We start from the raw sequence: 19,888 nt of genomic DNA on the forward strand, positions 1-19,888 counted from the left end.
GCACCGCGTTGTGGAGGAATACCACGGGCGCGACGCGTAACCGTCTTTCTGGGCACATCGTATAGTTTCTCAACGCCTCGGAAGGATGTAATTTGGCCGGTCTTGTAGGCTTGAACGCCTAGAATAACTCTGCCTTCTTGAAAGATGGCTTCTTGTTGTTGTGGTGCTGCCATTGGGGTGGTTGTTGGACGACGCGTCGCGTGTTGAGTTGGGTGGGCCACTAGCTTGTGCGGGCCACTAACTTGTGGATTACGTTAGAGAAAGAAACTTAAGCGCCTGATTATGTAAGCCGTTCCATCACCACGACTCATGTCGCGAAGTGTCCAGCCTTCTTCCTCAACATCACCCTCACTGCCATCTCGGAACATGAGGCTTCGAAGCTCTCGGAACGTTTCCACCTACCAGCCTTCTCGAAAGGCGCCACAGCGCCTGCTCAAGCTGGACGAGCTCCCAGTGGAGATAATACAGCACATCGCATCTCTGGGCCCTTGTGAATCTACACTTACCCTGCTGCAAGTCTCTCGTTACATACACAGTATCTGCAATCACTGGACGACTTTCAGAAACATCATCGAACATCAAGTGAATCTGACAGGAAGGAAGTGGAACTATTCTGCATTCCTCAATAATCATTCAGAACTCCAGCTCTGGAAGAAGTTTGCACTTGCAGCAACGAGATCATCAGAATTTAATGACTTCATTGACGAGACCAAACCTTCAGACGGTCAAATCGTGCAAAAAGTTGAATCGAATTTGCATCAAGGCCGTATTGAGCGGATATTGAAATGGGGCCCTTCATTAGCCGCGAGACATTGTACGTTTTTTTCGGTCTTCCAGCGAAGTCACAAGGGTAAACTGCTTCGTGCTTTGACATTGACGTACGTTAGATCCTCTGCACGATGAAAATACGCTGGATTTGGTTTACCACGATATGGAGTGGCCTGTGGCTTGCTATTATCCCTTTCAATTCTGCATTACCATGTCCGTGCTTTCGACCCTTGACAAGATCGCCCCGCCTACGAGAAGACTTCTAGAAATTCGCGACAAAGAAGCCCATAATATCAAATCAGCAGGCTGGGTTATTTCCTTACTGCACGAGCTCACAGAACTAGCGACTTCTTATGAGCCAGGCCAGCGTCATTTCCCCGTGGTGTCAGCGAGTCTACTGCTGAAAGTAGTCGCAGCGGTTGCTGTAGAATTCGCAACACTATCCGCATTCCCTCCAAGCCCACCCTCACCTCGGGATTTCTCGCTTCTGGATCACGCTGCTATACCACTCTCAGCTTTCATGGATATACCCTCGCCATTTACTCCCGGGAATGTACCAGATCTCATTTCCAGTCATTTACCAATGATGGCCACCAAGAGGTTCATTGAAGATGGGAAATGGGCAGGATTTGTCTATACCATACCTTTAGACCCTCAGGGCGCGCAAAGGGCCCCGGCTATGTATCATCTATTCAAGATACAATTTGACGTGTCAGGAAATGATGATGGTTCTTTACAACTAGTATCTTCCCACACTCAAGATGATATCGACGAATTCTGGTTAGATGGAAGAATCTATCCCGGCACAGGCTTCTTTGGTCTTACTAAACAATATGTAACCACTTCTAGAAGAGGAGGGTTTTGTGGGCGAATGACACCCTTCGGCATGGCTGGAGTAGCCTTTGGAAACCCTAATGAACTGTCCTTCTTCTGGATGTATAAAGTCTCGTGGATGGCCTGAAGGGAGGAAAGGTCGACAGCAATCTTCAATTTGCATATTTCATTGCAAGTTTCCATCAGCAAGATGCTTCATTCTTCACACGTTGGAGAACTTTGAGGGCTCTATACCACGTTCGAATTAGACAATCCGGCCTAACTTGGTAGTGTTCCTCCTCCACGCCTACCACACCGGATGAAGGATGTCGAAAGAGATATTGAGCGCCGGAACATGCTTCAGCATACAACAGACGACTTAGGGGCAATTGGAGTCTTGAATTTAGCTCGGTCTATCACCTATCGTATATGGTAATCGCGTCCTCTTCTCTGCCTCCACGTCGATACCTCAACATTCCATCTGTCAAACTTTATCATTTCATCCACAATAAGCCTCATCCACAACGGGCTTCACTATTGGTCTTGCTAGTCTTTTCATACGGCTCCGTCATGAACAACCGCACGATCTCTACGATTCCATCTCCGTCACCTATCTCTGCTTTCATGTTACGTTGAAGCATCGGGCTTGATGTCAATGTTTACATATGATATGTTCAGACTCCAAGTCTTAATCCTTTCGAGGCGTAGCTAGCTGTACAGACGCGTTTCCATCTTTAGTTCTCTTGCCAAGCCTAAGCACCCTCACCCTTTCACAAATTGACTAGTCTTGCTATTCTACTCCGTTTTGGTATCCTCGCCTCACTGATCCTTACGAATCACTGATCCTCGCGAATACATCCACCAAATGCCTAGTGTTGATTCTTAGTTGATGATATCATGAGACCGCTCAGAACACATACCGTGCTCCAATCTGTGTACTCAGGTTGAAATTGATGTGAACTCTGATTTCTATAGACGTCTAGCTAGTTGTATATATACTAGGGGAAGGAAGGGGGCCACCCCCAGGGTGGCGCGCTAGTAAGTTCAGATGAGCCCTGCACAGCTGAGGCTTCAGCTCGGTTCTCTACAGCTGAGATTTCAGCTGGGTTCTCTACAGCTGATGTTCGGAGAGTAGCTTTCTGGCATATGAGTTGTTGATCCTAGGTTGTAGTGCTGCAACCTGAGTTGTGTTGATCCAGCCGCCGTGTCCTCCACAGCTTGTGTATATCTTCGACATCCAATCATTGCAATTCGCCTGCGTAACATAGGTATCATCCGAGTCAATACGCCAATTCCCTTTACGTATGGTGAGCAGTGGTCACATAGTTCTTGTTTCCATGCTTGGATTGTAAGGACATTGAGGGATAGCTTACCAAAAAAGGTTTGATGGCCTCCGGCTCCATCATCCCCTTCACGTATGTCGTGAGAGATTTTCCCTTCGGCCCCGTGAATCCATAAGCAAAGGAAGTGCAATACAATGTGGCTGCTTTGTTCCAAACATTTTTGGAAAAGTATCTGCAATAGTTGCCAATACTGTCGTCTATACATAAGAGTATCAGCCCTGCTTATTGATTGGAAGAGAGTTTATGTTGACTCACTAGCATCATAGCAGCCATCTCGTTTCTTAAGGGAGCCATCTCGTTTCTTAAGGGAGCCATCTCGTTTCTCGATAGAAAGTGGGTTGGCAATAGCAGAAGGGACCAGCATAGCCGCAGCGACTACCACGGTAGCAAACATGCTACAAGCTGAGAAATGCATGGTGCTAATTGTAGTAGATAGATAAAAAGAATTAGAATGGTTTCTCGATCACTTGGAAAGAAATGACACTGAGTCTGATAGCTTTGGTAGCGGAGCGGGAGCTGATTGAAATATATAGGCGCGCAGGTGCTCACTTGATTCTTCACCATACTAGAATTTTCGCCTGTCGAATTTAGGTGAGGCTGTGAGGCGGTGACCTGACACTTGTTCACAAGAAGTATGTGTGGTCCTCTTTTTTGCGTCATACGGTCATGTTTCGTTGAAGTCTACGAGTAGTCTACTTTACAAGGTTCGAGTGGACGCTTTAGCTGGGTGCGTGATCCCAGAGGATTCCCAAAATCGCGCGTTGGTATTTTCTTCAGGTAGCGATCTGCGCCATCAATGGACCAAAGAGAGGGTAGGTGAGATTTTCAGTTTCTACATAACGTTTTGTCTTTAGCGATAGCGTCATTTTAAATCTTCTATATAGTTATGGGCTAACTATTGCGCAGGGATTTGCCTCCAAGATCCGCAATTATGCTTGTTTCAATGTTGGGGGTTGGGGCCGATGAGGCTAATAGGGGTCAATCTCTTATCGTTTACCGGACATTATCGAGCGAGATAGCTCATATGAACGTCGTGCCCTTCAAGATTCGGCGGGCCTGTCGTTCAAGATAATCGCAGCGTTTGCCGTCGAGCTAGAAAATGCCTTGCCTCTCTCGGCTGACCGAATCAATACGCAAAGCATATTCCTCCCGAATCACCCTGCCCTGAAACCTTTGTGGCACTTCCAAATCCTACAAATATCGCGTTCCTAGACTTCATGGACGTACCTTGGCCATTTTCGACTAGGAGCCCAGCCGGGGAGCGCTTCATTTCCTGCCACCTACCCAGAATGACTACCGAGGAATTCGTTGAGGAGGGAAAGTGGGGAGGATATATTTGCGTGGCATCCTTGAATCTGTCTCGGAGGTTAGCATTCATGATTGATCAACCTTTCAAAGTACAATTCCAAGCTTCAGTAACGAGTAATAAAACGTATCTACACCTACGTTCTTCCCACGCTGTGGATTTCAACGACAAGTTCTTTCTGGACGGGTATATTCATATCAAAACTGGCTTTATTTCCCTGACGAAGCGATACGTTCATGATTCTATCACGCACGACTGGATAGGTCGCATGACGCCCTTGGGCATGGTAGGAGTTTCTGGTCATGACACATTTTGGTTTTGGCTGTGGAAGCTCTCATGGACGGGAGTCGATGAGAATGACGGCAATCAGAACGATGCACAGTGAATACCAAAGCCATAAGTTTCTTCGTGCGTGGGATTTACTTGGATTCAAGTACATCAACCAACTCGGCATGTATCGAGCCTGTTCCTCCGCCTTCGTCACTGCCCGAACCACCCATTCATTGGACCATGAACGCCAGGCTATACCAACATTAGCAAATCATACCACAAAAATATGCTTCACGGGATACGCACCTATGAACACCGCTGCGGCTTATGCATACTTTGAGGTACTTTTTCTTATTCTCAACCTTCTCCTTCGACCATCTCTCCGCCGCCCGCGAAAGGGTCTCGCGCTTTTTCATCTTCTTCTCGACCACCATGAGCGCTCTCCTTTGCTGCTCTGTCACGCCGACCAAGCCCATCTCTCCGCGAACTGCGACGCGAGTATCCCTACTCGGTCTAGCATTGGCTGTGGACGTCTGTGGCTCGCCGCTTTCGGCGGCGTCCGCGATGGCCTTCATTCGTGCTTTCTTGGCGCCGGTCCGAGTCTTGGTGAGATTATGACGGCTGTGTGCGCTCCTCGATCTGGACTCCACGATTGTGCCGGAAGCGAGCCGCAGCTCCGTATCTGACACCCGCACCGCTTCCCACCCCTTGCCTTTCTCGCCACCTTCCTCGTCCCCTCCCTCATCGACGTCCGGCGGGGAGTCCCAGAAGTCCAGGAGCTCAGATCCGGCATCTAGCTTGATCATGCAGTGGCCTTTGTCCTTCATATGCCTCTGAACGCCCTCGACGGATCCTTTCTGGACACCGCAGTACAGGCATTCATGGTAATGGCGGACGATCGCGGCGAGATAGCCGAGGAATATTTCTATATCGGTCAAACTTTCTGGTTCGGGGATGAAAAGCCCGTGTTGGGCGAGCATGTGGTCGAGGTTCGTTTCTAAGGTCGTTGACTGGAGGCTGCAGAAGAGACACTGCGATAGATCTAGCTTTTTTAGCTCTTCCTCGTCTTCGTCGTCGTCGTTTTCGGGTGAGGGAGGGGAAGCTTCGGGGCCGTTCCCCCTAGCATGCCGTTCCACATGCTGTTCATATGCGACGGAAGTTTCGCACTTGTGGTTGCAGGTCGGACATGTCAAGTTGGGAGGGGATGTTACTATTTCGGCCTTGTCCTGGAATTGCGAACGAGGGATGGCAGGGAGCGAAGACATGCGGAGTCTTAGGTTGTGTAGGCTACTCGGTAGTCAGCAGCCTGATGTATACAGGGCATGTGTCTACTAGTACGTACTGCCAATCTTCTCGCATATGTGAGCGCTGCGTCTCACTTGAGTCGAATGTCGTTGAGCAGGTGTTGCAGCTGTAGTTGGAAGTTGGTGAAGTCATGCTGGAACCGGACGCGGTCGTGCTGGAACTGGATGCAGTTGTGGCAGTCATGCTTTTGCAATTGATGATGGGGTAGATGTGCTGTTTCGAAGTAAGGGCGCTTGAGGGGGAGTGGGTACAAAATGCAGTAGGATTGAAGATGATAGAACTTGAGGAAGGCACCAAGGCACGCATTTATTATAGTAAGAGCATTAAGCGGGGCATGTACTACAAGTGCCAAGCCAAGTAAAAAACAAGGCCCTGAGTCATCTCCGAGGCTGTGCTGTGAAAGAAATGGACGAGCGGGGTGTGCAACGCCGCTCTGACTCAGACCTCCCGCGTGCTACCCACGTGACTAGAATCGAAGACGGAAAAGATGGGAACAGGCTCAGCCATCTGTGCGTGTAGCAAGACAGTTTTTGGCTCGTTGTCGAAAATTCCATGCTCCAAAAATCGTTGCAGAAGAGAGTCAACTGCGCAGAATTCTGTTTAAGCGACTCAATCTAATGATTGACTGTAAAGCCAAGAGAGGCCCTTCACAGCATTTCGAGATATGCCAGCGTAAGAGAGCAGCGGCGAAAACTACTGCATATTGCAAAAATGGGTCAGAGGGCCGAGTCGGAGCATGTTCAAAGTCACCCGTCCACTGGTTTCACAAGAGAACTGTGGAACGTCCATGTGGAGTGATTGTGGCGGCAATCCAATGGATGACTTTGCGGGAGAAATTGGTAAAGAAGAAGAGATATAGATCAAAGGCATCAGACTCAGGAGAAACGTACCTTTTTACAGCAAAGCATACGAAGTAAGACCGAGCCTCGTCGACGTTCATCCTCCTCATCACGTGCCGGGGTCAGCCCCGAGCATCCCCTGCCCCCTTTCCCCTCTCAGCAACGCGTCTCCACCACATGTACCCCGCAAACCTCTAAGAACACCATGCGGGGCGACGGGAAAACGGCATGTCTGCAGTCCAAATATTTCTGATACCAAGCACCACTCACCGTCCCTCCTGAGCTGCTAGATCGCGCTCACCACGTTTTGGGGATGCCCAGCTCGCATCCGTGATAGGCTGCGTCTCGCGACCTATCTCTTTCTCTGCTTCCTCTTCTCCATACCCACGAGTGTCTTTTTCCGAAGCATGGAGGTTCAGGGCTGCTGTTCCGGTAGCCTTTTCTTGGGGAGTATGGTGGAGGGTATATATATCCACCTTGGACGCTTTCTTGGGTAGTTGGCTGCATTTATCCCTTCCCTCTCAATATCTTCAATATACCAATTTCCATCACCATGTCCCCCATCTCCAGTATCAAACGTCCCATCCGCATCGGCGGCGCCTCAGGCGGCTTCTCCGACCGCGTCTTCGCCATCACCCAGCTCGCCAAAAACCCCGACGTCGACCTCATCATGGGCGACTGGCTCTCCGAAATGACCATGACCATCCACGGCGCCGGCAAAGCCGCTAACCAGCAGAAAGCCGCCGCCCAGAAATCCGGCATCGTGAGCGCCGCATTCGGCACCACAGGCACCGGCCACCACAAAGCCTGGAATGTGGACGAGAGCGTGGCGGGTGCCATGTTCGCCGAGAATTTCATCGACTGCTTCAGGCCTGCTATCCCGTATCTTGCGAAGAACGGGACGAAACTAGCTGTTAATGCGGGGGCGAGCGATACGGAAATTTTGGCAAAGTATGTGAAGAAGATGTGCGATGAGGCGGGGCATCCGATGAAGGTAGCGTGGGTCGAGGGGGATGACGTTACGGAGGCCGTGAATAAGCTTATTGCGAAAGGGGAGAAGTTTGAGAGTCTGATGCATGGCAAGGCATTAGAGGAACTAGGGCTGGATCCGCTGTGCGCGTAGGCATATCTGGGAGGGCTTGGGATTGCGGAGGCGCTGAGGCAGGGCGCGGATATCGTCATCTGTGGTCGTGTTTCTGATGCGGCTCCTGCGATCGGTGCGGCAGCGTAGGTGGCGTTCCCATATAATCTGAAGCAGTATTGACATTCGATAGATGGTGGCACGACTGGAGGCCTGACCAGCATGATGAACTCGCAGGTTCCCTCATCGTCGGACGTAAGTAACTCCAAATTGTTCGACTGCTGACGCGAATAGCTGATTGGCATCGTAGATCTGATCGAGTGCGCTTCTTACGTTTGCGGTGGGTACTATTCGGGTTTCAAAGACCTGCTCAAGGCAAAGAAGTACCTGAATGTCGGATTCCCAATCGCTGAAGTCGACCACAAGGGCGAGTGCATCTTGACCAAGGAAGAGAACACAGGAGGCTGCATCACAGTAGGTTCTGTGACATCGCAATTGCTGTATGAAATTCAAGGACCGCTGTACTACGGCTCTGATGTTGTAGCCGAGATTTCCAATATCAAGATGGAACAGGTTGGCGAAGATCGCGTTAAAATAAGTGGCGTGAAAGGGCTTCCTCCGCCTCCCACCACGAAGATTGGGTACGTAAAGCATCCCATATGAGAGAACCATACTAAAGGATTTTAGAATCACAGCTCCTGCTGGGTGGCAAGCGGAATACCACATCTACATGGTAGGTCTAGACATCGAAGAGAAGTGTAAGTGGACCGAGGACCAGATCCGGGAATCTCTAGGCGAGCAACGCATCAAAGAATTCTCAATGCTTAAGTTCCATGCCAACGGATCTTCTCCAATCGATGCTCGAAATCAGGATCTGGCTACTGTCGACTTCAGAGTCTTTGCCCAGGCAAAGAACCGGGAACTCCTCCGAATGGACAACCCACAGGGCTTTTTCAGACTGTCAATGGTGACGTTCCTTGAGAGTGTTCCGGTACGTAGCATCTGTTAAATCAGCTGATCTCGCTAAAAAAAATCTTAGGGCGCATCTTTGGGCAACGACATGCGACAAGCTGAGGGCAAGCCCTACTACGAGTATTGGGTCACCCTGTTCCCACAGTCAGAAATCAATCACCGAGTCCACCTCCTATTCGGCGACAAAAAGATCATTCCAATTGACGCTCCAGTGAAGACAGAACCCTTCGTCAGGAAACAACCATCATACGAGACCAAGGACCCTGTGGACCTCTCGGCTTTTGGAGAGACGGTGCGAGCGCCCTTGGGGTACGTCGTGCTAGGTCGCGGTGGAGACAAAGCGTCGGATTGCAACAATGGCTTCTTCGTCCGCCATGATGACGAGTGGGACTGGCTGCGGTCGATATTGACGATTGAAAAGATCATCGAGTTGCTGGGTCCTGAGGAGTATAAGAAGAAGCCTATTGATCGGTTCGAGATGCCAAACATCCGCGCCGTCCATTTCCTATTGCACGATCATCTAGACAGAGGGTACAACGCGTGCTCGACGTATGACACTTTGGGGAAGAACTGTATGGAGTATCTGAGGGCTAAAACGGTTGATATCCCCAAAAGGTTTCTTGACCGCGGGAGAGTGTAGGTCGTAGCGTTTTGTCATATTAGCATTTGTTAGTGAAGTATAGCGTTTCAATCTGGAGTCCAATTGCCCCACGGCGCAAAACTATTACATCTCGCCTGACGAAACCAGCAAATTGCGAAAGTCCCTTATTGGCAAGATTTTTCTACTGTAGTGGTGAAACCTTGAGGGCTCACCTTCGATCTATATCGCTTGTTGGAGATCCCTACCTATTTCCCGATGTTGGTATACCGTAGATAGGGCTTGACTTCCCTAACTTCTCCGAACTTCTTCCTCGCATCTGCTGTTGACACAGATGGAGGTACGATCACGTCCTCGCCAGCTTGCCAGTTGATTGGGGTCGCGATGCCCTTCTTGTCTCCTGTCTGCAGCGAATCGATAACCCTCAAAACCTCCGAAGTGTTTCGTCCCGTGGAAGCGGGATACATCATCGTCAACCTGATCTTCTTGTTCGGGTCGATTATGAAGACCGATCGAATCGTGAACGCAATACCCTTCTCGGCAATGTTGTCCAGATCATCCTGGTTGATCATATCGTAAAGGAAGGCAACTTTGCGATCGGCGTCGGCTATGATGGGGAATTGGACGTTTGTTTGGCAGACCTCGTTGATGTCGTCAACCCACTGGTCATGGGATCCAAGATCATTGGCACTCTGGAGTCCCATATATTAGCCTCCACGACTAGAATCGGGAATCGTGCAAGCTCTGTTGACCTACTAGTCCAATCATCTTGACGCCTCGCTTCTCAAATTCATCTTTCAGCTTCGCAAACGCGCCCAGTTCAGTTGTGCATACGGGGGTGAAGTCCGCGGGATGTGAAAAGAGAATGGCCCAGCTGTTGCCGATGAAGTTGTGGAAGTTGATGTCTCCGTGGGTGGTTTTGGCCGTGAAGTCGGGAGCTGAAGCTGTTAGTTATTATCCCTATTACATCTATCGTGAGCTGGTTTATGAACCTGTTGAACCAAGTCGCAGACGCGGTTGCTCGGTAGGCGTAGAAAGATAGCGGCGGAAGAGGGGCGCAGAGGGGCGCTGGACGTTGAACTGCGGCCGCGCAAATATGCGAAAGGTCGGTCTAAAGGCTCGAGGAGCTGCACGGGGGAGAAATGAAGCCATTGTCGCGGTTTTGTATGTTGAATCTCGTTAGAAGTGGCAAAGCAAAGCCTATAGGTTTTGGAGGTTTGAAATGTTAGAATCACGTCATCCACGCACAGGCCGCCCGACAACGGCCATCGTGAACGCCCCTAAGCTAACTCCTACCTACACTCTCTTTCTTGTCTACGCAGAAATCGGGGCCTTCATCTGCCTGTCACGATATCGTTCACAGCCAATTGCGTACAGAACCAACCATGACAGTGATTGGAAAGCTCACATGAACCTACGACGACCAATTGTGGAAGGTTTACGTCTGCTCATACAAGGGTATGTGTTCAACGAGAAGAGCCTTGGAAAATACATTAGTTTGCAAAGCCCTTGCTCTTCATTTCTCTTTCTCTGTTCTAAGATATCGGTTTCTTCCTCTCATTCATCACAGTTTTCTCATCCTCAGTCTCATGGTGCATCGTTTTCAAGAACATAGTATTTATTTCAATCAGAGCCAAACCCCTTTCAAATAACCCAATCTTTGCCTCAGTCCGTCTAGTATATTACTTATCAATTCCATGCATTTCTAGGCCGGGCCTTCCTGAAATACACTACTCCGTTCAACCTCACTTCACCAGAGGCGAAGAGGCACATATGTCTGCTTCTTACGTCCTTTCCTGCCCCAGACCCCTTCTCAGAAACGCCAGGCTCCTCACAGACTTGCTCGCCAGGTTTTGTGGCCCTAGCAGACCACCCGTGAACACTCGGTCCCGTGCTTGTTTGTCAGCCTTCTCTGTTTAAGAGTTCGACTCCAGAGATCGCGACGAAGTGTTAGTGTCGCTTGAAGCCCTCAAGCTGGGGAATTGCAATTCATCCTCCGGATCAGCCAGTAAGCGGTTTGGAGCCTGTTTGGGGTGATTCGTAGGGGTTTTTCTGCCCAGCCGTCCTCTAAGCAACGCAACATCTTCGGCTTTGATAAGGAACACCTTATCGCCCATCTTCTGCTTCATCGTGACCGCTTTTCCATATTCTGTGAGGAGCCATTTCGCGCACTGCGAGATGCGATGACCGTGGCGTTGGCAGTGGTCGCAACGACCGATCATAGCTGCGAATTTTCCCTTCAACAAGAGCAAGCCTTCTTCTGCACCACCATGATGCTCGCCTGTGGACTGTCCAGTTCTCGCGAGATGACAGCTAATGCCTCGAGCGACGAGTACCGCAAGTATATATACGCTGTCGTTGCCACCATTGTGGCGATGCAGTGATGTGATTTCATACTTGCCCAGCAAGGTCAGGAGTCCAAGCCTTGGACCAAATCGCTCCAAGATTTGGGTGTCCAGGATACCAGCGATTGTACCTACTTCGGTATAGGAGAAGTCTAGCTGCTCACGAAGATACGCATCTTCGTTCTCCCACGCATGGGTTACCAGCACAACGTCACGATACCTAGTGCAGGGGAATTTCATCGACGACGACTCCTCTCCATCCTCTCCTGAATGGCCCTCGTCAGGGATTCGGAGATCGTTGACGATAGTATCCTTAAGGTCGTTCTTGGGAACCTGGATTCAACGTCCAAATTCGAACTTGTCCCCCGCCCACAGCCGAGACCCATGTCTATCCAGCTTTCGTGTACTAAGGCCGGCCGTCTCTCGAGCCTGGTAGTGCTTAGCAGTGATAGATTAGAGCCAGTTCGATCCACCCGGACCTAGGTCTGTATCTCGTGTGTCGACAACTGCAACGCCGATTTCGGTGATGCAACCATGCTTTGCATGGCGCTTGGGCAGCCAATTCGCGCTCTCAATGTCTATAGATACGAACACGACATCGAATGGAATCCTAAATTAGAAGACTAAGGTTAATCTGAGTGCATTTGAGGAGTTTGGCTTGAGATACGCTTACTGGAGTTCCAGATTCGGTTGAAGGCGTAGCATATGCAATAATGCTTCGATGCCTTCTGTTTGGCTAAGGGGAGTAAAGGGTGTTGGAGACATTGAGGCAGTGGTGGAGACGATAAAGTGGTTGTGAAAAAGTGATAGGGTGTGGTGGGAATGACCAGGAAAGGCTACCATTGCACGGTGGAGAATTTATATGAGCCATAGCTGTACTAACTACAGTGAAAGTGTAGGTGCACATGTCTATATTCACTCAACGCACACGAGAAAATTACTGTCACGAAGGTGACTGGCAAATTGTACGAGTGAATGGTGTAGAGGGTAATGAGCTTCACATGCAGTATAAGCGGCTCATATTGGACAAGCTCCATTGCTGTATATAGATAGGTAAGCTACATGGCGATATTGCCCCAAGGCAGGATAGAGATGCTGACATACATATATCTTTGCTAGAATATTTGCCGACAGATCGCTGCGTACAAATCAGACTTCAAATGTTGTTACAAACTTAACACCTTTTTGTTGAAATGCGCACGTACTACTGAACGTCAGGAAACCTACTGCCAATTACTCCGTCCTCTCCCAACTTCATACATGAGCATCCGTAACATGGATCATCATACCGGAGCTTTGGCCACTGATCGAGATCCGAAGCTGAACAAAGGCCGTTCAGGGGCTACAATGTAATTCACGGTAAGAGTGTCGTAACTTGACGATGCCTTTGACTCGATTCCCCGACTCCCCTAATATATATTAGTCGCGGGTGAGTAAAACCCCACAGCACTTCATTTTTCGAAGACCGCAATCGAGACTGACCGGCTTGTCTTGCACATTTTCCAAACTACGAAGTACTACAGGAGGGCCCACTACAGACTTCATGTTCTCTACCCAAGACATCGCAGAAGAACTTTACACTTCTCATCAAAGGGAGTTGCTAGAAAACGGAGCCATTGGAAGCGAAGGATTAGACGAGCCTGACCTTCCTGATCATATTCATCCCCTCTTTGGACACAATCGGTGGATAAGGGGTCAAGTTACATCTAAAGATTACGGAAGACTCGAGCCAGCACTTCAGCTAGCCACAATGCTCATCACGACAGATTGCCTTTTGCCTTGGTGGTCACACCTTACTTGGGGCATAATGAAGAAACGAGGCCAGGACGGCATGGTGTACCTTGAGACCTCACCCGACGAAAACACATGCAGAGGTATTGGCAAAGTCAAAAAGAACTTCGACATTCTTGCGAAAAACCTGGCTTTGACGTTCGCTCCCCCAGGGTACGAAAGCCGATTGCTCGATACGAGAACAACCTACGCGTGGACCGTCTCAGATCGAGGAAAGCTTGAGTGGCATATCCACCCCGATGACTGGCCTGCGAAACAGAACGCTGATATCAGCGTCTGGGAGAGGCTGTTCCGCAATAAGAAGGATCCACAGCAGCGCTATCCACAAGAGTTCCCAGTCGTTGTTCTTAACCGCTAATACCTCAATTTCGTGATCGAAGACTTCGAACACGCGTCGCTATCCGCAAGGTACCGATTTCATTTCATGTTCGCCACGACGATAGTTCACGAGATCAGCCATGCATACTGGATGTTCTTCCGCGGCGTCGAGGCTGACGAGCCACTACATCAGCGAGGCGACCAGAAATGCGAGTTAGGCTTCTCGTGGGAGCAATGGGCATTCGGGCATCAAATCAATCCGTTGGGCCTCTCAATGGGATGCCGATTACACGACGGACCCCTGGCAACTAGATTCAAGGCGCAATTTCGCGATGACGAAGAGACGACGTCTGAGGAGAGCAAGTTTGCCCTGCTCCCCGGAGTGACGTTCGAACCCTTGCGCCCTACGAAAGGCTGCGCCTGGTGGAGAGTTAAGTCTACGTATCCGGTGAATACCCGTGAAATCTGGCGCGCAGTTCCCATGAAATGGATTGCAGAGTGGTTTTCGAAGTCTGTGTGGGACCAGCGGAGGAAGTTGAAGCTCGGTATGTACAGCCCTCCCGTTTTGGGACCCACGTTCATGGTCAATCTTGAGGTTGCAAAAGACTGTAAGCTGAAGTGTTTCGTTGGGGTCAAGGATGAGAACGTCCGCCTCGTGCAGTTGGAGAGCGAGCCAATCCATCATGATCAGGACCAGCAAAAGCTTTCAGGAGACCGCGAGCACTCTAAGTAGAGTCTTTGGAGTCTCATTTCCACCATCACAGCTGTTGATGCTCTGAAGATTGGCTGACACGGAAAGCTCAGAGCCATGTCTCATCTCTTACCATGAGAGCATCCGCAATCTCCGGTCAATAGTAATCATAGCCTCTCTCACTTCTTGTATATTAATATTTTACATGTGTTCGATGTAAGCTTTCCATCGAGCTAAATATAATAAGCGCTGCGCGCGGAAGGGTTTAGGAGATAATCGTCTAGGCACGGTAGATTTGCAAGTGGTGTATAAGTAGGCCTAGGGGCTTGTGTTCCCCTAATAGGCGATTGGGCCCTACGCGTTTCAACTCTGACTTCTTTCTCAAGAAACCCGCCACCGGCTGCGTCACTTAAAAGATGATGGTAATTCCCTCGGCGAGGCAAACCCAGCCGGCATCTCGTAACGTACTGTCTCGCGCCTGTCTTTGTTCTCGTCCCTAGGCTTGTGAGGCAGATCGGCACCTATGCCCATATATTCTGCCTCCGACGCGTGTTGGTCAACTCTATACGGCCGTGCTGATGATACTAGCTCGACCCGGTCAGAGACAGATCTCGCTTGCCCCCGTCGTCGTATAAAGTAGGCTATCGCTCCGAGTCCTATGAGGGCTGCGATGCCGAAGGGAACGCCGACTCCGAGACCGACTTTGGATTCGGTGGATAATCCATGCGAACCTGGGCTTGAGGGGCTTGTTGGGTTTTGGGATGTTAGGACCGAGGAAGGCGTTGTGGAAGCCTGTTGAGTTGATATTGAAGTAACGAATGACGACGTAGTGCGAGAAGACGTGGTTAACTGCGCGGTGCTCGTACGACTTGTAGGGCTCGCAGTAAGGATATTTCCATTATCGTCCAGGAATACTCCACGGTTATTCTGGCAGCACTGTCGGTCGTTGTCGCAGCACAGACTTCCATCTTGACACACGAAGACACGTGGGAAGAAGTTCCCGTTATCAGACTCGTCTATACCGTCAGCATGTGTGAAGATCAAGAATGTCTCTGTCGAACTCACTGTACAGGCATATCTGGGAGCACACCCTGTTATCCCACGGATCTACAGCGCATGGTCCCCGGATCAGCGTTGTCTCTGGATCTCCATTGTTGTGGCAGAGGCGATTTGGAAGGCAGGTTGCGTTATACCCGCAGCATGCTGATGAGCCTGGACAGACCTGGTTATCAGGATATTCGAGGCCGTCAAAGGCAAAGCACGAGCCGGCGCTGCAAGCGGCGATGAAGAAGTGTTGCAGGAGGAGGGAAAGGGTAAACGCAGCATCAAGTTTAAACATTATCGACATCGACATTGGGACAGAGCAGCAGATATGTAAGACGAGGGAATCATCTAAGAACTGAGAACTTACGACGATGTTTTCCTCCTCGGCAGAGCTCATCAGCGTTCCAACATGCTAGGGTTGAGATGGTCAGGGTGAGGCACAGCACCTCCTGCAGATGCAGAGAATATCAAGATCCGAGCATGCAGCTCTACCTGGCAAGTAGCAGTGAGGCATAGACGCCCAGAATTCGACGCAGGCATATTTGTCTCGACAAGGGCGCAGCAACGCAGACGGCATGAATGGCCGCTAGACAGCTGCACGAGTTGTTGGAAGGAGGCCGTTACCCGGATTCTGATCGGCCACGTGCCATGGCGCGCGCTTAAGACATGGCGCCAGGAGAACTGTCTAGGCGATGGTACTCTGTTTGGAAAGGCTTGATCGTCTTGTCGAGCTAAATTAATTAGCGAATTGGAGCATATCGTCTCGTTACTTGTGGAATGCTGAGCAAGCAGAAGACGTAGTTCTGACCACTGTACTCGGTGCTCCTGCGGCACAGCACAGCAAGCTGAAGCGGCAGGCTGCCCGTATGTATACCCAGGTAGGTTGATCAGTCATGAATTTCCGTCTTTGCAGCTGGCTGTGGCTTCCAGGGGTACAGCCGCTACCCAATTGCAGAAAGGTCGGACGACGCCGCGCGCTAAGAATCTTCAGCTTTCACGAACACCTCGCCAATAATCGACAACTTGGGCTTGAAGGCGTGCGGCACAGCACTTCCAACGCCGCAATGGTCGCACCACCGTGTTCCAGCCCTGGCGGCAACACCGATGCCAATTTAATTACAACGTTGCCCGGCCGTTTCAAGTCAAGTCCTCTTGCTGTCCCCGCGCGTCTGCACCTCACCCCTTGCGCGTGCTCATTTCTTCCGACTTTCATATGTACATACATTCTTACTCTTGGCTCTCTTAGCTCTCTTGAATCTTCATTGTTCTGTTCTTCCATTATCCGCGTTCATGCGCTCTTTTACGGGGCCGTTCTTGAGCGGAAGGTTGAGGATTGTCGCCTATGCTGCCATCTGCGTCCTCACCTTCATTTGTTTGTACCCATTTTCAGACTACAGGAAGCTTCCATTTGTACATCATGACGCGCCTATTGCTGTAACTGCCAGTATAGCTCATTCGACGTCTACTGTTGTTGAACCGTTGGCATCTAGCGTTGAGAGCTCTCCTGCAGCTGTCTCGTCAACTCCTATATTCCAGCAACCCTCGTTATCCACCTTTAAGACCTCGACAGCGTCTAAAACGAAAGCCAGAGCAACAGCCACGGCAACAGCAAAGCCATCCGCATCCCCAACTCAGCAAGCCGAGAACCACGTCAAGGAGCCGCTCGGCGCCATCGTAGCCGCTGCAATGAACACAACCGACATCGATTGGATGCACGAACTAGCAGATGAGTACGACAGCGTCACCGTCCTACCCCAGCATCTCCAACCACTAACAACCTCCAGCTGGACCCTGTTTCCGTATATCGTAAACAATCCCTCACCACCCCTCGAGCTCAGCATCCCCCAAAACAAAGGCCACGAAGCCATGGTCTACCTCACCTTCATCATCAACCACTGGGACCGCCTCCCCTCCCGCGTCATCTTCGTCCACGGCCATCGCAGCAGCTGGCACCAAGAAGGCGACATCGTCACTCTCGTTCGCTCGCTCCGCCTCCCCGCCCTCGAATCCGCTGGCTACATCCCCCTTCGCTGCGACTGGTACCCGTCCTGCCCCGCTGAGATACGCCCCGTGACCCACGACGCTGTGCAATGGGGACCCGGCGTGCATCGCGAAGACGCCGAGCGCGGGATCTCAGACGCGTGGGAAACGCTGTTCCCCGGGGTAGCGGTGCCGGAGACGATCGCGTCGCAGTGCTGTGCGCAGTTTGCGGTAACGAGGGAGGCGATTCAGAGGAGAGAGAAAAAAGCGTATGAGGGGATGAGGGAGTGGATTCTGAATACGACGTTGATTGATGATGTTAGTGGGCGGGTGTTGGAGAAGCTGTGGGCTTACATCATGACAAACGATGCGGTGCAGTAAGTTCTGAGAGATGTTACGTGGAGCTGGCCATTTTGCTGATTAGTTATAGCTGTCCGCCTCCGCAACAATGCGCGTGCGACTACTTTGGGCAGTGTGGGGATCGGGACTGGCCGGTGCCACCTGAAGGACTTCAGATGTGGCCATCGCAGTGATACCGGGGTGTTGGGGAACAAGCTCATGAAATCTCTGTTCGAGATCGAAAGAGTAAGAGACAAGAAACACCTCCATGGATGACCCAAATCCTGCTCCTTGCGACCAACAGCTTTAACGGCCTAGCTCGTTTCACCAGCTGTGGTCAGCGACCAGAGATCCTTCGGGATGATGAAGGATCCAGTCCTACAGGGTATTGATATTGTGTACACGTCCAAAGGCTCCAGCCAAGGTCCTACACTATACTGGAAAACTTTCAACAGCTATCACCTCGAATCCCAATAAATCAAGCGGACCTTGCCAGAGCAGCAACCTGAAGTCCTTGCAGAGGGATAAAGATACAGAATTACGAAGCCTACTGTAGTCATCAGCATCTCTGATCACCGCCTCACCCACCTCAGCTTCGCGTCTCCCGGCCTCCGCATCTGCATAAGCAAATACATTTCTTGGTCTCTTGCGACCCCTAACGTCCGCTCCCGCGCCTTCTGCATGCTCTCTCCGACCTCTGGCACCGGCTCTACCCGATGATCCCGAAACAGCGCACACATCAGGCCCACAACTCGACTTGCGTGAACTTCTTCCCTGGGCACACGCGTGGGCCGTCGGCCCAGGGGAGGAATGTCACTTTTGGAGGTGCGAGGAGGGACTCGGTCTCAATTGTCGTGGAATTGATCCAGCGCTATGGGTTCCACGCGAGGGAGTCGGCGCCCCAGTAGCGTGGGTGCGTTGCTAGGGCCATGGAGTTGACATCGAAGATTGTTTCTAGGGGAAGCGTGTAGGGAAGGTTGTTGATTGTGAGGGTGGTGGGGGTGGTGAGCGTAGACATTTTGAGGATGCCGAGGGTCGGGTTGTAGAGGCGGAGTGTTTCGTACTGGTAGTATTTGATTAGCTGGAGACAAGGGGAGCTGTTTAGGGGAAAGAAGAGGGGAGACGGTTGGAAGAGATTTGGGAGAATAGTATGTGCAGAGAACCCGTAACAAGAGAAGTGCAAAAGAATAATCAAACAGTACTACCATGCTTCGACCAAAAAAAGAACAATAAGTTATTACCAATACGGCTACGCAGCGCTTCAAGCTTGGAAAGGCTTCTGCATAATTCTAAGTCGATTTGTCGTCATTCGGTAGGACATGGCGGATCTCTTCCGAAATCCAGTCTTTAACATCAGGACACGCTGCAAGAAACACAAAAGCCGTCGATAGTGACAAGGCGGTCGTGTCGTACCCTGCAAAGTGAAAGATGAATATATTCCCAAATATCTCACTCTGGGAGAGCGCCGCTTTGGTGCCCTCTTTGGTGCCAGCCTGCTCGGAGGCTCGAATGAGGGAAGCGACCAGGCTTGAAGCAGACGACTTTCCCTGCCTTATCAAACTCTTTTCTTCAGATACGATGTTGCTGACATACTTCTTAAAATCTGCAACGGCGTATCCGATCCTAGAAGCGGCTCTGGGCATACATGGGGCAGTGAGCAATTTCGGACCCAACACTAAGATCAGGAAAATGTAATCCAATATCGTCGATAGGTCATCCCTATTGTTCCTTGCGAAGCCATTATCCGTAGTTCTCTGCTGCTTGTTAAAGCTAGCAAAAGGCGCCGATCTGCCAAATCCAGCACCAGCGAGCACATTCAACGTAAAAGTCTTCCAGTCCTCCAGCACATCCTCCGTAATATTCCCAGGTCGCGACATCCAATGCCCAATCATCCCCTCACCCTGTCTTAGCGCCTCATCAAAAGCAATCCGATTGTTCTGCTCATTGAACGGAATCGTCACGATTCTGCGCTGGCGCTGGCACTCCGCGCCCTGCACCGAGCTCACGTTCTTCCCGAGCACATTCAGCATCCCCATCGTCTCCATCGGCCTGTCGAACTCCTTCCGGCTGCGCACTATAATATCT

The 19,888-nt window shown here is 50.6% G+C and overlaps 12 protein-coding genes across 12 annotated transcripts; 4 read left to right on the forward strand and 8 right to left on the reverse strand.

The window, feature by feature from the left end:
* The first annotated feature begins 883 nt into the window (after window positions 1-883).
* On the forward strand, window positions 884-1,869 carry BDZ99DRAFT_68530 (uncharacterized protein). Its single transcript, XM_033728823.1, has one exon. It carries the CDS (start codon window positions 932-934, stop codon window positions 1,727-1,729), a length of 798 nt encoding a protein of 265 aa, XP_033574868.1. The 5' UTR covers window positions 884-931; the 3' UTR covers window positions 1,730-1,869.
* Window positions 1,870-2,668: 799 nt separating this feature from the next.
* BDZ99DRAFT_464803 (uncharacterized protein) lies at window positions 2,669-2,857 on the reverse strand (the record flags this gene model as incomplete). The annotated part of the gene is made up of 1 exon (XM_033720410.1): window positions 2,669-2,857. A coding segment is annotated over one exon (178 nt), but the record flags the coding sequence as incomplete, so codon positions are not given.
* BDZ99DRAFT_572789 (uncharacterized protein) lies at window positions 2,669-3,339 on the reverse strand (the record flags this gene model as incomplete). Its single annotated transcript, XM_033728236.1, has 2 exons — window positions 2,669-3,121; window positions 3,180-3,339. 2 exons carry the CDS (start codon window positions 3,337-3,339, stop codon window positions 2,880-2,882), a joined length of 402 nt encoding a protein of 133 aa, XP_033574870.1. The 3' UTR covers window positions 2,669-2,879.
* A 1,391-nt stretch (window positions 3,340-4,730) lies between these two features.
* Window positions 4,731-5,937, reverse strand: BDZ99DRAFT_522515 (uncharacterized protein; the record flags this gene model as incomplete). The annotated part of the gene is made up of 3 exons (XM_033725702.1): window positions 4,731-4,752; window positions 4,807-5,787; window positions 5,843-5,937. The coding sequence occupies 3 exons, from the start codon at window positions 5,935-5,937 to the stop codon at window positions 4,731-4,733; spliced, it is 1,098 nt and encodes a 365-aa protein (XP_033574871.1).
* Window positions 5,938-7,197: 1,260 nt separating this feature from the next.
* Window positions 7,198-9,406, forward strand: BDZ99DRAFT_510021 (DUF1446-domain-containing protein; the record flags this gene model as incomplete). The annotated part of the gene is made up of 6 exons (XM_033724442.1): window positions 7,198-7,763; window positions 7,806-7,871; window positions 7,919-7,980; window positions 8,036-8,366; window positions 8,413-8,716; window positions 8,765-9,406. The coding sequence occupies 6 exons, from the start codon at window positions 7,198-7,200 to the stop codon at window positions 9,335-9,337; spliced, it is 1,902 nt and encodes a 633-aa protein (XP_033574872.1). The 3' UTR covers window positions 9,338-9,406.
* Window positions 9,407-9,543: 137 nt separating this feature from the next.
* BDZ99DRAFT_391427 (thioredoxin-like protein) lies at window positions 9,544-10,447 on the reverse strand (the record flags this gene model as incomplete). The annotated part of the gene is made up of 3 exons (XM_033715728.1): window positions 9,544-9,987; window positions 10,052-10,233; window positions 10,288-10,447. The coding sequence occupies 3 exons, from the start codon at window positions 10,445-10,447 to the stop codon at window positions 9,544-9,546; spliced, it is 786 nt and encodes a 261-aa protein (XP_033574873.1).
* A 632-nt stretch (window positions 10,448-11,079) lies between these two features.
* On the reverse strand, window positions 11,080-12,128 carry BDZ99DRAFT_68699 (uncharacterized protein). Its single transcript, XM_033728824.1, has one exon. The coding sequence runs from the start codon at window positions 11,878-11,880 to the stop codon at window positions 11,212-11,214; it is 669 nt and encodes a 222-aa protein (XP_033574874.1). The 5' UTR covers window positions 11,881-12,128; the 3' UTR covers window positions 11,080-11,211.
* Window positions 12,129-13,519: 1,391 nt separating this feature from the next.
* BDZ99DRAFT_464811 (uncharacterized protein) lies at window positions 13,520-14,462 on the forward strand. The gene is made up of 2 exons (XM_033720411.1): window positions 13,520-14,294; window positions 14,387-14,462. Exons 1-2 carry the CDS (start codon window positions 13,856-13,858, stop codon window positions 14,389-14,391), a joined length of 444 nt encoding a protein of 147 aa, XP_033574875.1. The 5' UTR covers window positions 13,520-13,855; the 3' UTR covers window positions 14,392-14,462.
* A 383-nt stretch (window positions 14,463-14,845) lies between these two features.
* On the reverse strand, window positions 14,846-15,779 carry BDZ99DRAFT_522521 (uncharacterized protein; the record flags this gene model as incomplete). The annotated part of the gene is made up of 2 exons (XM_033725703.1): window positions 14,846-15,456; window positions 15,506-15,779. The coding sequence occupies 2 exons, from the start codon at window positions 15,777-15,779 to the stop codon at window positions 14,846-14,848; spliced, it is 885 nt and encodes a 294-aa protein (XP_033574876.1).
* Window positions 15,780-16,774: 995 nt separating this feature from the next.
* BDZ99DRAFT_391930 (uncharacterized protein) lies at window positions 16,775-17,997 on the forward strand (the record flags this gene model as incomplete). The annotated part of the gene is made up of 3 exons (XM_033715755.1): window positions 16,775-17,214; window positions 17,269-17,841; window positions 17,895-17,997. The coding sequence occupies 3 exons, from the start codon at window positions 16,775-16,777 to the stop codon at window positions 17,995-17,997; spliced, it is 1,116 nt and encodes a 371-aa protein (XP_033574877.1).
* Window positions 17,998-18,224: 227 nt separating this feature from the next.
* BDZ99DRAFT_68778 (uncharacterized protein) lies at window positions 18,225-18,755 on the reverse strand. Its single transcript, XM_033728825.1, has 2 exons — window positions 18,702-18,755; window positions 18,225-18,647 (listed from the first exon to the last, which is right to left on the reverse strand). Exon 2 carries the CDS (start codon window positions 18,541-18,543, stop codon window positions 18,376-18,378), a length of 168 nt encoding a protein of 55 aa, XP_033574878.1. The 5' UTR covers window positions 18,544-18,647; window positions 18,702-18,755; the 3' UTR covers window positions 18,225-18,375.
* BDZ99DRAFT_522523 (cytochrome P450) lies at window positions 18,675-19,839 on the reverse strand (the record flags this gene model as incomplete). Its single annotated transcript, XM_033725704.1, has 2 exons — window positions 18,675-18,866; window positions 19,123-19,839. The coding sequence occupies 2 exons, from the start codon at window positions 19,837-19,839 to the stop codon at window positions 18,675-18,677; spliced, it is 909 nt and encodes a 302-aa protein (XP_033574879.1).
* Between the last annotated feature and the right edge of the window lie 49 nt (window positions 19,840-19,888).

This window comes from Mytilinidion resinicola, assembly GCF_010093595.1.
Source record: "Mytilinidion resinicola strain CBS 304.34 unplaced genomic scaffold BDZ99scaffold_13, whole genome shotgun sequence".
NCBI classification, from domain to species: Eukaryota; Fungi; Ascomycota; class Dothideomycetes; order Mytilinidiales; family Mytilinidiaceae; genus Mytilinidion; species Mytilinidion resinicola.

Coding starts and splice junctions, on each gene's coding strand:
- BDZ99DRAFT_68699 (XM_033728824.1), bottom strand. CDS start 11,880: ATGAAATTCCCCTGCACTAGGTATCGTGACGTTGTGCTGGTAACCCAT.
- BDZ99DRAFT_68530 (XM_033728823.1), top strand. CDS start 932: ATGGAGTGGCCTGTGGCTTGCTATTATCCCTTTCAATTCTGCATTACC.
- BDZ99DRAFT_68778 (XM_033728825.1), bottom strand. CDS start 18,543: ATGTGTGCGCTGTTTCGGGATCATCGGGTAGAGCCGGTGCCAGAGGTC.
- BDZ99DRAFT_464811 (XM_033720411.1), top strand. CDS start 13,856: ATGTTCGCCACGACGATAGTTCACGAGATCAGCCATGCATACTGGATG.